The following is a 15,000-nucleotide window of genomic DNA, read 5'->3' as shown; positions in this document are numbered from 1 at the left end:
AAGCTCCACGAGGCTCCGGCAAGGGGTGGTGATCCCTGCTGTACTCTTTCACCACTCTTTCTCCCATTCTTTCTTCTGTTGGCCTGCTTGCTTAGCCAGCGGGGTGGCGTCATTCGAAGGCTAAAAACAATGCGAACGCATTGTGACCAGCGATGTGTGACTACATCTGATGGACTGGTCGGTCACGTGATCACGTGATACATATATATATATATATAGTTGTATGTTGAAAACACCAACACACATATATGAGGAGAAGTCAAAAAGGATCTGCACTTTCACCATAACATACCTTTATTATTGTCACACTACCTTCTGCGCATGTGTGCTTATAGTTGGTGCTATTGTGGTCATGTGATTGAAGTTTGAACCTGGTCACACCATTTTTCTTTATGGCTTTACAGTGTAAGTATGGCCACTCCATTGGCATTAATGTGCACCAAAGAAGAACAAAGAGCAGTGATCCAATTTCTCTGGTCAGAAGGTGTGTCAGGTGTGTCAAGACATTGAAACCATTAACCAATTGGGTTTCGAGGGGCTGGAACACCCTGCCCACAGCCCAGACCAGATCTCGCCCCTTCCGACTATCATATCTTTGGACCGATCAAAGATGGTTTATGAGGTCATTGATTTCCTATGGATGAAGATGTGGAGGAAGCGGTGCATAAATGGCTGCATGACCAACCGGAAACCTTCTTCTTGGAGGGAATATGCATGGTTGTGGACCACTGGACCAAGTGCATCAAGAAGGAAACGGACTATGTAAAAAAAGAATGTACTTGTTTGTCCCTTGCTTTTGTGTAAATACATTGAAAAAACAAGAGTGTGTATAGTTTTTGACTTTCCCTCGTATATATTAACTGTTTGGAATATCTCAAAGAACACACATAAAACCAAAGGAATCGCAAAACCAATATTGAAATATTCAAAGCTATTATCAATGGACGTATGTGTGTGCTTCAAGGCATTCAAAAACATGATTGTTTCAGATTCTCTCAGAAGTTTATGAAATACTTAAGATGTCAGAAATGTGTGTGTGTGTCTGTGCATGTGCGTGTGTGTATGTGTGTATTTGTGTGTGTCTTTTGTTTGTTTAACTTCCGTTGTTCCATGTTAGCATGGGTTAGACAAGGTGAGTGTTTGAGGTAGAACTATTCTAAACGGATGCACTTCTTGACACCAGTCTTTCGTTGTTCTTCAAGTGAAGCAGGTTTTGTTGTTGAAGAATTCAAAGGCAACGAACTGTATTATGATTTGCAGTAGAGGAAATGTCAGCAAATATCAGAGACAGTCATGCAGCTAAAAATGGTAACATTTGCTTATTACAGGTTGTCAGCAACCACGCTCCCCACCTACAAACACACATACAGCAGGCTTCTTTCTGTTTCCATCTAAAAAAAATTTCCTTACAAGGCATTGGTTGGTCACAATACAGAGGGATTGAACCTCAAGCCACAATGCTGAGAAGTTGATTTCTTAACCACATACCTATGCATACCAATAATATCTATTGATCTTATAGTCTGTTGCTGTTCTCTTACACCTGTGATGTGGAATACGAATACACACATACACAAGTATACACATGCGAATATACGTGTGTCTATGTATCCGCGGAAGACGGTGCTCAAATTGGACAGGAGGGTGGTAAGAAGCAGAGGGCAAAAGAGACAGGTATGCAAGCAAGTGCAAAGGTAAATTGATACAGAGAGAGAGAGAGAGAAAGAGACAGGCAGGCAGACAGACAGACAGATAGACAGACAGAGAAAGAGAGAGGCTGAGAGAAGGAGAAAGAGAAGGAGAGAGAGAGAGAGAGAGAGAGAGAGAGAGACAGACAGACAGACAGACAGACAGACAGACAGACATATAGACAGACAGAGAAAGAGAGAGGCTGAGAGAAGAAAGACAAGGAGAGAGAGAGAGAGAGAGAGAGAGAAAAGGAAAGAAAGAATTGATGTATAAACATGAAAAACTAAAATTAAATCCATAATAATTAAGAGCTCAATTAATAAGATCCAACCCATTATTAGAATGCAGTGATTCAAAGTGGAGAAGACTTGCATGGAGAAACAGAATCAGCTAAAACCATCTTGGAATACAACATATTTGGTGAAAAAAAATGAGGAAACAAGAATTTCACTTGGAGTTCATGCTTTAATGGTACTCAACATTTTAGAGTACCATTAAGTCAGGAATTTGGAGTGAAATGGGTTCTTCAATTTTTATTCCAAACACACAAACACACACACACACACACACTCATTTGTGATTGTGTGTGTGTGTGGTTAGAAAGCTTATCTTGCAACCAAGTAGTTTTGGTTTCAATCCCACTGTACTGCACTTTGTGTTGTCTACTTTAGCCCTTGGCTGACCAGTGCCTTGGGAGTGAATTTAGGAGATGGGGGATGTCCATTGTGTATGTGTGTGTGTGTGCATGTGTGTGCATGTGTGCATGTGCATGTGTGCGTGTGTGTGTGTGTAAGTGTCTGTATGAGTATGTCTGAGCTATACAGCTCGACAACTGGTGTTGCTTTGTTTATGTCCCCCATAACTTTGGAGTTCAGCAAAAGAGACTGATAGAATAAGTATCAGACTGAATAAAAGTATAGGAGTCAATTAGTTTGAACATCAGCACCAAACACCCTTCTCCACTCTTTAGTACCAGGTAAGATTCAGGAACCCATATTCGGTCTGATAGGCCATGTTGCTCAATTTTCCAAGGCAGACCCTGCTTACTGTGTTCTCTTCCCTGAGGATCTGGCTGGGTTGATGGCTCATACTGGTCAATCACCTGCCACATGGTCATAGCAGTCAAGGAGGTTAATTCACGGAGATGAGGACTGATTGAGAATCTGCTCAAAGGGCTGCCCCGAAGGGCCCAGGAACATAACAGCATATGGTGAATGCAGCAAAACACTCCTACAGTGCATGGCCCCTACACCTGACCTAAGCTGACTAAAAGTAGTGACTTCATTTGAGAATAATACCTTAACTGATTAATAGACCAAGGACTTTGTTTTAAAATAGGCCCTTATCGAATTAGTGTCCTTAATCTGGGTTTATGGAAAGTGGAGTCATGGATTTAACAGTGTCTCATTTATTTTATTTGAAGGAATATGTTTCCCTACATAATTTAGGAAACGCTAATGCTACCACCATCACCACCACCACCACTACCACCACTAGTACTACTAATGCTGCTGTTGTTGTTGTTGCTACTTTTATCAAATGGAAACCTTTGAAGTTTTATATCGCATACTAAATAGATGAGAAAATCAGTTAATAAAATTCATTTTCATACTGCATATTTTGAAAGAGTTGAGATAAAAGAATACGTGTGCACATATTTATGCCCATAGATATTCACATATATACATATATATGTGTATACATGCTACATACATATACTTATATGTATATATATATATACATATATTTGTACTACATACATAAACTTATATATATATACTGCATGCTTACACATACATACTACTGATGTGTACATGGGCATACATGCACATATATGCACAGGTACGTATATGTGTTCAGATACATACACGCTCAGGTAAAGCTCACACACGTGTGCATCAAGTATGATGAAAAAAATACGTTTTTCAATGATTAAAACAGAAACATTAAAGTCAAGCTTAAAAACATCAAAATAAACAAATAGAGAAAAATAAAAAAAAAATATTTTCAGGTTAAAAAAAATGTATGTTCTCTTATGTATTTATTTAATGTAGCTGACATTTTATGACGAAAATGAAGGAGAGTAATCCTTGAACGAAAGACAGGGAGAAAGAGAAAGGAGAGGAGAAGAGGAAGAAAGGAAAAAGGAAAAGGGGAAAAAAGAGGAAGAAAAGAAAGGGGAAAAGGGGGAAAAAGAGGATTGCTAAGGTAAAACAAAGCAACAAAAAAAAAAATATATGTCCATGTCATAGTTTTTGATATTTTCAAAGCTTGAAGTTCATCTTTGAAACAACACTTTCAATACACGGCGCTAATGCTATCAAATTGACAAATCTTGTCAGTTTGGGAAGATAGCAAATTCTTGCGCATTGAAATATAACAAACAGAACAGATGCCACTATTTAGAAAAGTATGGTATTCGAACTAGAATTATTTAATGATGAAATAATTAGAAATAAATACAATTTCAGAAATTCGTTTCCCCCCGACCGTGTGGCTTTTGGGTTCAGTCCCACTGTGCGACATCTGTGGCACCTTGGGTTAGTGTGTCTTTTATTACAGCCCCAGCCAATCAAAGTATTATGAAAGGATTCGGTGGATGGAAATGTGAAAGAAGTATGCAGAGATATATTATCATCATCATCATCATCATCATTGTTTAGCGTTCGCTTTCCATGCTGGCATGGGTTGGATGGTCCAACTGGGGTCTGGGGAGCCAGAAGGCTGCACCAGGCCCAGTCTGATCTGGCAATGTTTCTACAAATGGATGCCCTTCCTAACGCCAACCACTCCATGAGTGTGGTGGGTGCTTTTTACGTGCCACCGGCACAGGTGCCAGACAAGGCTGGCAAACAGCCACGATCGGATGGTGCTTTTTATAAATAAATAAGAAATAGTGGCACAGTACCAGGGTTTGTTGGAAATAGCAGTCAAATAACCGTATGATGCTATTGTAAAGCTTCATTGAATGTATAGAGGCAAAGATGTGTGTGGGCAGTGAATATAAAAAGTTTTCGTCTTATCTCTAGAGGAATGCCAAAAAAATATGGATAACCTAGTACTCAAGTTTCATACTCAAGTATGCATACATATGTACATCAAAATCAAATAGAAATTGTACTTGTGATCCCCATGCTGGTGGCACATAAAAAGCACCCACTACACTCAGAGTGGTTGGTGTTAGGAAGAGCATCCAGCTCTAGAAACACTGCCAGATCAGACTGGAGCCTGGTGCAGCCCCCTGGCTTCCCAGACCCCAGTCAAACCGTCCAACCCATGCTAGCATGGAAAGCGGACGCTAAACGATGATGATGAGAAGGTGGAGGATTATATATATATATATATATATATGTATGTATGTACACATACATACATACATACATACATACATAAATACATACATACATACATACATACATACATATATCTATATATATATATATATATACATATATGGTTAATCCAAATATGAAAGCACAAAAAAGCACAACAACATGAGGACGTGGAAGAAATATAGTATTATTGGACGCTCAGGAAAGAAGGAAAGAAGGAAAGAAGGAGGGTTTAACGTTTCGAGTGGAGCTCTTCGTCGGAAACATAGGAAAAGGAAAGATCCAGAGAAGGGAAGACAGAGGAAAAAAAATCGCCAACGGTACACACGAGGTCACATTTTGAATATATATGTATGCATGTATGTGCATGTGCATGCGTGTGAGTGTGTGTGAAGGCTCATGGTTCAGTGGTTAGAGCATCAGGCTCACAATCATGAAGTAGCGAGTTCAATTCCCAGGCTGGACTGTATGTTGTATTCTTGAGCAAGACACTTTATTTCACATTGCTTCAGTTTACTCAGCTGTAGAAATGAGTTGCAACATCACTGGGGCCGAGCTGTATTGGCCCCTTTGCATTTCCCTTGCATAACATCAGTGTTGTGGCGGTCATTCACGACCGAAGTGGGTCTTTACCCTATATATATAAACTGACACTACAATGATGAGGGGCCCAGTTGATCCAATCAACAGAACAGAAACTAATGTACAAGTGGCTGAGTACCCCATAGACATGTCTACACTTAATCTAGTTCTCAGAGAGAGATTCAGCATGACACAGAATGTAAATAGGGTGACCCTTTGAAATACAGGTAAAACTCCCTTTTGCCAGTTGAGTGGATTGGAGCAAGGTGAAATAAAGGGTCTTGCTTAAGGACACAATGCAATGCTGGGAATTGAACTCACGACCTTACAGTTGTGAGCTGAATACCCTAACAACTTAGCCATGCGCTTCACACACACATACACACACATTTACGCACACACATACATACACATATGCACACATACACATACACACATATGCACACACACACATACACACACATTTATGCACACACATACATACTCATAAGCACACACACATTTACACACACATATGCACACACACATACACACACATATGCACACCCACATACACACACATTTACACAGACACATACACACACATTTACACACACACACGTTTTCACACACACACGTTTTCACACACATAGACATATACATATGCACACACACGTGTAGGTGTGTGTGTGTGTGTGTGTGTAAGAGTGTGTGTGTGTATGTGTGTGCTCGTGTGTGTTAATGTTTGTTTTTTATGCTCAGAGTTACAACACAAAATCCATTCTTCTAATTACAGGTAAAAAGAAATAATCTTTCTACTTACTGTGTACTTTGAGGACATGCGTCTGCTTAATGCTGGCGTCCTCTTTGTCATGGCAAGAATAATTACCAATATGGTGGATACCAATGCTACTGATGTACAAAGAGCCATCATCAAAAACCTAAAAGAAAACAAATGATAAAATTATAGTGAAAAGATTTATTAAAAAGGTTTATTGAATGGATTTATTAAAAGGACACCTCAGTGATGTTGGTGCCACATAAAAAGCACCTAATCCACTTTGTGAAAAGGCTTGCATTAGGAAGGGCATCTGGCCATAAAAATCATGCCAAAACAGAAACCCTCTTATGGAATTATCCCCTCAATCCCTTCTATTACATATACTCCCCACCCCCACTGTTCCCTTGTACGTAGGTCACCTCTCTCTCTCTCTCAGTCTGACTGCCTATTTTTCTCTTTAATTCTCTTCTTAGTTGTCCCCTATCTCTTCCCCCACCCGCTCCTTATTATACTCTAACTGCACACCTGGCCCATGGTCACTTCTCTTAGTTCCACTCCCTCTCTCAGCTGAGAAGACTTTGTCTTGCAAGCAACTTGCCGACCCCACGGGGGCTGGCATAGCATAAAAACCACCCAGTACACACTGTGGAGTGGCTGGTGTTAAGAAAGACATCCAGCTATAGAAACTTGCCAAAACAAACAAACAGGGCCTGGTGTAGCCCTCCGGTTTGCCAGCTCTTGTCAAACCTCCCAATCCATGCCAGCATGGAAAACGGACGTTAAATGATGATGAGGTTTTTATTTTCTAAAGTTTTACTCTTAATTGGAAAGGTGATAAAATGCATGACAGGGCTTAGTTCTGTTTCCCTATATTCCAGCTTTCAAATCCCATGAAAGGCAGCAGAATATTAGCTGTACACATTGAATACATTAGATAGACACTCAGTGAACAGTTTAGTTTGGTATATAAATATAATTATATCTATCTATCTATCTATCTATCTATCTATCTATCTATCTATCTATCTATCTATCTATCTATCTACACCACAGACACACACCACTAAATCCACAGTTTTTTAAAATTCTTTCTCTATTTATTTCCTTGTGTTCCTTTCTGTTAAAGAGCATAGGCTTGAAACGTAAAAGACTTTCTCAACTTCCTGAGTGTCAAACTAATACACCTGCTTGTTGATTATACAATTGTCTTTGTCTTTTGTTTTTCTGTAAAGTTCATATATATGTATATATATATATATGTATTTAAAATTTAGATTGATCAAAGAACATACTGAGTATATCTACCTGCTGGAAATAACATTCAAAATTCTTACTTAAACTGCTAAAAAATAACACTGACAATAACTACAGAAATCGACCATCTGCGAGCATACATCATCATCATCATCGTCATCGTGTAACGTCCGCTTTACATGCTGGCATGGGTTGGATGGTTTGACTGAGGACTGGTGAGCAAGAGGTTGCACCAGGCTCTAATCTTCATCTGGCAGAGTTTCGACAGGTGGATGCCCTTCCTAATGCCAACCATTTTGAGAGTGTAGTGGGTGCTTTTACATGCCACTGGAACGAGGGCCAGTGAGGCAGTAATGGCAGCGGCCACACTCAAAAGGTGTTTATTAAGTGCTACATGCATGGGAATCAGTCTAGCGGCATTGACAACCACTATGTCTGAATATCGTTTTTCACGTGCCACCGGAACATCTGCCGGTAAAGTGACACTGGTAACGATCATGCTCGAATGGTGCCTTTTATGGGCCACTGGCACGGGAGACAATCTGTGCCAACATACCAAAATAGCATCTAGTTCTATATTTTCTAGTATTTGGACTTGTATGTTATTTTTAGGCAGTTTAAAAGGCAGTTTAAAGAAGAGTTTTAACTGTTATTTCCAGCAGGTAGGCATACCCAGTATGCCCTTTGATTAATATAAGTTTTAATATTTCAGCTATTTAAAGTTTTTGGGGGGCCTGCAATCACCTATTTTATTAATTCTGTTATTAGCAATTTAATTATTTTATCCCAGATAATGAGAGAGTAAATAGTATCTTTGCAAATATTTTCTGCTAAATTATATTCTCAATATTAGAATTATATCTATATATCATTTGTATAAGAGTAAGCAAATAAATGCAAAACAAGGTTGTAGGGGAAATAGTACTCAATTACCAAAGGTAGAGTAATATCCTTTTTTTTATTAAAACTATAAAAACATCACAAAAAAACATCGCAAAGAGAGTAGCGCTCAACACATTTGTGAGATGCTGGATATACTTTTAATAATAGTTTGACCAAGCTCCAAGTATCTGCTCAGATGGACTTGTCCTATTCACCCACAAAACTTGGAGTCATGTGGAGCTGAATCAGACTTTTATTTAAAATATATATACTGTTTTTACATATATAAATTCTTACACACATATATGTATATACACTTTACGTTAGGTACATATACACACATACATACACACATATACATACTTACACACACACGTACATACATACACACATATATACACATACACATATATGTACATGCATATACATATATACATACACACATATACGTATATACACTTATTATTAGGTACATATACACACATACATACACACATGCATACATACATACACACACATACATACACACATGCATACATACACACATACATACACACATACACAAACACATATACATACATACATGCACACATGCACAAATACATATACATACATGCATATACATACATACATACATATACATTCATACATACATATACATACATACATAAACATACACGCATGTATACATATACAAACAAACTGCACACATAGGCAGATGAGTGAAGTGCAGTGATCATTGGTGAAATTCCTTTCATCTATGATCTCATATCAGACCCTCATTCAAACGACAATTGAATACATACGCATGAAACCATTGGTATCATATCACCACAAACACAATTCAATTAGAAGCAAAATTATTCATCTAACAATGCAATATTGATTCCTCATTCTTTTATTTCACTATGAACATCTATATACACACATCCATACGCACACAAACACACACACACACACACACGTTTGTGTATGTATGTATGCATGTAAAGTAAGGAAGTTATACAACATAGTCACATAAAATGAAAAAGATATACAGAGAATAACTAAAGAATTCAAAGTCAGTGTCTATACATAGGTTTATAAATACACAGGCATATATATATATATATATATATATAGAAAATAGAAAAGAGTGAAAAAACTATAGAAGGTTTGTTTTATAAGGTTAAAGAATATATTTAAGTCGTTATGTTAGAAAAATGTTGTAAAATTTTGTGTATAGTAACATAGTTTTTGGAGAAATAACTGGTTTCGTATTTTCTTTTAAAATTTCTCGAATTTCTTTACCTACACCGTGTCATATATATATATATATATATATATATATATATATATACTTTATTTTAAGCAGCAGAAAATTCAACAAAATCTGTTACTCTGAGTTTCTCATTGCCGTTCATCAGACAGTTTTTGCTAGAATGGAACTGATATATCAATTGAATCTATACTCTTACAAACGCTACACCTTTAAAAAGAAATGGACTTGTTTGATTGGCCCTTTAGAAAAAACGGTCAATCTTCGAGCGATAAACAAAAAGGTCAAAAATATATGTATTTATATATAAACAAAAAGGTCAAAAATATATGTATATATATATACATATATTTTTGACCTTTTTGTTTATCGCTCGAAGATTGACCGTTTTTTCTAAAGGGCCAATCAAACAAGTCCATTTCTTTTTAAAGGTGTAGCGTTTGTAAGAGTATAGATTGAATTGATATATCAGTTCCATTCTAGCAAAAACTGTCTGATGAACGGCAACGAGAAACTCAGAGTAACAGATTTTGTTGAATTTTCTGCTGCTTAAAATAAAGCATATTACTCTACCACTGGTATTTGAGTACTCTTTTTTCCACCTTGTTTCACATTTATGTGTTTACTCCGGTATATATATATATATATATATATGTGCATGTATATATCTACACAAGCATGTATGTATGCATGTATGTTCTTTTCATTCATTCTTTCTTTTGCTTGTTTCTGTCATTTGACTGTGGCCATACTGGAGCACCGTCTTTAGTCAAGCAAACCGACTCTAGGACTTATTCTTTGTAAGTCTAGTACTTATTCTATCGGTCTCTTTTGTCGAACTGCTAAGTTACGGGGACGTAAGCACATCAGCATTGGTTGTCAAGCGATGGTGGGGGGGGGACAAACACAGACACAAACACACACACACACGCACATATATATATATACATATATGCGATAGGCTTTTTTCGGTTTCCGTCTACCAAATCCACTCACAAGGCTTTGGTCAGCCTGAGGCTGTAGTAGAAGACACCTGCCCAAGGTATCCTGCAGTGGGACTGAACCTAGAACAATGTGGTTGGTAAGCAAGCTACTTACCACACAGTCACTCCTCCTTATATATATATAAGGAAAATAGGACAAGGTAGAAAATGGTAAAATAATTTTATCATGAAGAACATTTTAGTACTGGTTTTAGTCTCTGTGACTTTTTCAACTTAGACTAAAGCATGAAAAACAATTAAATAGTGGAAAAATTAAATGAAATGTTTTTTTAAATATTTCCACAATTTTAAAAAACAAGGTACATTTTCCTTTTTCTGTCTGTCTCTGTCTCTCTTTTTTATTTATGTAAGATTTTGGTATATTTGTAAAACAAAACCAAAACATTCTTCTTTTAATCTCTCTATATATATATAAAGCTGAAGTTGTCTGTGTATGGCAGGTTTTGTAGCCTTCAACTAACACTATCTCCTCCGAGACCCTGTGGAACAAGTTGACCAAAATTGAGAGTATGATAGAAGAAGGCTTGCTCTTCCTTCCGAAGAAGAAAAAATTCAAATCGGATCATGTTAATACCAAAAATTATTTACATCAAAAAGGTGCTCTTTTTTTCTATGAAAATCCCTATTTCTTACGATTCTTTGACTGCTGTGTTTCCAGCTTTCGGTGTATTTCAACCAGAAAAATGTTCACTTAAAGAGAATAAGAAGCTACATAATGCAAAATTTTTACTTTTCAAAGATTCCAATTCTAAAGGGTTGAAACAAACCCGAGCAACGCCAGGCGATACTGCTAGTGTATTTATATAAAGGGAAATTAAAAAGGACCCAATTTTAATAAAGTAGCATTTTCATTCTTCATTTTCATAAATATCTACTTACTCGTGTGTTACCTCTACACATTTAAAATATATATATATATATAAATCAGAAACCAATTGGTCCAGGAAACTAGATGGTAAAATGTTTTTATCTTTTCATTTCGTTCCTCTCCAATTGTATCCCTAATTTTGTAGTTATGGAACCTAGCTGTTCTTTCTAGCATATTGAATCCCACGAGTGGATTCCGCATGTGTTTAAAGGTACACTGTATTTTATATATATATTATATATATATATATATATATATATATATAATATATATATATATATATATATATTATATATATATATATATATATATATATATATATATGTATATATATATATATATTATATATATATATACACATGTATGTGTATATATATATATATATATATATATATATGTATGCATATGTATGTATGTATATATACATGTATGTATATATATATAGATATATGTATGATGTATAGCTGATAAGGAATAATCTTGTGAAATATTACACTGCCATTAGAAGTTGTGAAACTCTGTCCCTTTGCAGTTTGACTCTGGTGTTTAAATTCTATGAAAAGCCATGCATCTCTGTCTCCGCACCCATTTATCACACTCTGCAGCAGTCAATGATTATTCATATGACACAATATATATTTTCTTTTGGCACTGGCGCTGTTTCAGTTTTCCAGTAAATGTATTCTAAGAGCTTATCTAAGATAACTTTTAACCATTCTGCATCAACAACCTGCTTTATTAAGATGCATCTGTCAAAGATATTTTATGCTTTCTCTTGAACTATTTCTCCAATGTGAAGGATCTTCTGTTATGGTTTCTTTGGTTCCGTCTACCAATAATAAATCTTGGCCAACTTACCATGATTTCTGGATTGTGGATTTTATGAAGATCAATATTATTTCGGCGCCAAACTATTTCTGAAGAGCCTTTAATGCCGCATTTAATCTCTAGACCATTATCGACAGTGGCTAGTGTTGGAATTATGCGAAGTTTCTCATCAAGCAGGAGGCCAGGGACATCTAAGGAATAGAAATAAAGAATTTACAAAATATAGTCTTTCTTTCTTTGGAGGTGTGCAAATGTGACAAAAAATATAATGTGTCTCATAGCAATAGATATAATTCGTATTTATTGGCAAGAAACAGAAAATGAAGATAGCAGACTAAGGAAAGAAAGAATTCCCAAAATAAACACAAATAAAATAATGGAATTGTAACTTAATAAATACCCAGAGTAATAGAACGTAATGTAATATGGAGAGTTGGAGGTGCGATAAAGTTGTCACGAGTGTGTTGGGCGTTTTGTTAAATGCTGTTATGGCAGCTGTTGAGTTGGTGAATGGAAATGTATTTTTCAGGCTGTGTGAAGAACTAACGAACAACATTCCTGAGCAATTAGCAGAATACTTGTTACTGCACATTAGTGTTGTCTACATTGGTCTTTTTACAAAATACAAACAGCAATAATTCTTGGGGAGGTGGGAAAAACTGCATTGCATCAAAAGAAGTTACTTGTGAGATACTGTGTGAGTGTTTAGTTTGGTCTGTCTAAGAGCCTGGAGACGTCTACACAAATGTCCCTGGCAAAAGTGGAGGTGTATTTTGCTCAGTCACCTTCAACGCTCTCAGCTTGATGTGTTACACTTTCAAGCACCTCTATAAACAACAGAAGCGAGTGAAAATATTATAACCAGCGCCGCCCTGACTGGCTTCTGTGCCGGTGGCACATACAAAGCACCATCCGAACATGGCCGTTGCCAGCGCCGCCTTGGCTGGCTTCCGTGCTGGTGGCACGTTAAAAGCTCCAACTGATCGTGGCCGATGCCGGACCCCCCTGGCACCTGTGCAGGTGGCACGTAAAAAGCACCCACTACACTCGCAGAGTGGTTGGCATTAGGAAGGGCATCCAGCCGTAGAAACTCTGCCAGATCAGACTGGCTTCCCAGACCCTGGTCGAACTGTCCAACCCGTGCCAGCGCGGAAAACGGACGTTAAACGATGATGATGATGATGATGATGTGCATGTGGAGCAGAGTTCAAGTTCAATCTGTGCCAAGTGGCTTCATTCACTCTGTTACCATAGCAACACTCCCAATAATTTTTTATCACACCTCTTATATTGAAATTTCCTTTTCAGGTTATACTGTTTACTTTTATTTTGGTGTTAGAATACAGTTGGGTTAAAAACTGCCCTTCATCTATAAAGATTATGTATTCCAGTAAAAAATGAGATTAACGTAGTAGAATAAATATTCTTTTTTACTCTAGGCACAAGGTCCAAAATTTTTGGGGAGGGGGACAGTCGATCAGAGGGACCCCAGTACTCAACTGGTACTTAATTTATCAACCCCAAAAGAATGAAAGGTAAAGTCAAACTCGGCAGAATTTGAACTCAGACTGTAAAGACACACAAAATACCTATTTCTTTACTACCCACAAGGGGCTAAACATAGAGGGGACGAACAAGGACAGACAAACGAATTAAGTTGATATCGACCCCAGTGCGTAACTAGAACTTATTTAATTGACCCCGAAAGGATGAAAGGCAAAGTCGATCTTGACGGAACTTAAACTCAGAATGTAGCGGCTGACAAAATACCGCTTAGCATTTCACCTGGAATGGTAATGATTCTGGCAGCTTGCCATCTTTTAGTAGAATAAATATTGATAATAAAGAATTCAAGGTTGCCTTTGGTGGACTTAAATTGACTTTTCTAAGCTGAGTTATAATCATGCCATTACCAAAATAAAGATGAATATTATGAGCTTGGAAAGAAATTCTTCGTTTACATTGGATGACTAGTAACGAGAATTTGAGGTTGAAACCTGAAATGAAATCAAATTCTAGAGTTGGCAGAATTTATGCAAACATTGCATCAAGATAATCTGGAGAGGAAAACGGTGAAGAAACAGGAATAAGGAAGGATTATGATGATAAAGAATGGCTAAGTATCTGTCACTAAGATATAAGTGATTTATCAAAGAGAGCATTATTAGAATACAAATTTCATCTCGTTAAAAGTATTGGGAACACAGAAGAAACGAAGTGCGTATATATATATATATATACATATATATATATATTATGTATATATATATATATATATATATATATAATATATATATATATATGTATAATATATATATATATATGTATATATATATGTATATATACATATATATATATATATACATATATATATATATGTATATATACATATATATATATATATACATATATATATATATATATATAGATATAATCTGGGAGGATTATGACATATCTTATGGATATACATGTCTGGGATTAGTAACGTGCTCCTTTTATAATTAACTGAAAGATAACTAATCTTACTTCTGTTATTATTATTA

The 15,000-nt window shown here is 36.5% G+C and overlaps 1 protein-coding gene and 1 long non-coding RNA gene across 3 annotated transcripts in view; one reads left to right on the top strand and one right to left on the bottom strand.

Annotated features, from left to right (window-relative positions):
- Positions 1 to 15,000, bottom strand: part of LOC115209404 (follistatin-related protein 5-like) — a 409,770-nt gene that overhangs the window by 57,207 nt on the left and 337,563 nt on the right. For both annotated transcript variants that reach the window (XM_029777801.2, XM_036500843.1), the window contains 2 exons: positions 12,488 to 12,648; positions 6,406 to 6,523 (listed from right to left, as the gene is read on the bottom strand). In XM_029777801.2, the coding sequence (XP_029633661.1) occupies positions 6,406 to 6,523; positions 12,488 to 12,648 (279 nt within the window). The remainder of the gene's footprint in view (positions 1 to 6,405; positions 6,524 to 12,487; positions 12,649 to 15,000) is intronic.
- Positions 268 to 9,564, top strand: LOC118762393. The gene is made up of 3 exons (XR_004998136.1): positions 268 to 497; positions 5,644 to 5,646; positions 9,552 to 9,564. It is a non-coding gene; the product is annotated as an uncharacterized LOC118762393 (long non-coding RNA).

This window comes from Octopus sinensis, linkage group LG3, assembly GCF_006345805.1.
Source record: "Octopus sinensis linkage group LG3, ASM634580v1, whole genome shotgun sequence".
NCBI lineage: Eukaryota > Metazoa > Mollusca > Cephalopoda > Octopoda > Octopodidae > Octopus > Octopus sinensis.
This window is presented reverse-complemented; position numbering and strand designations above follow the sequence as displayed.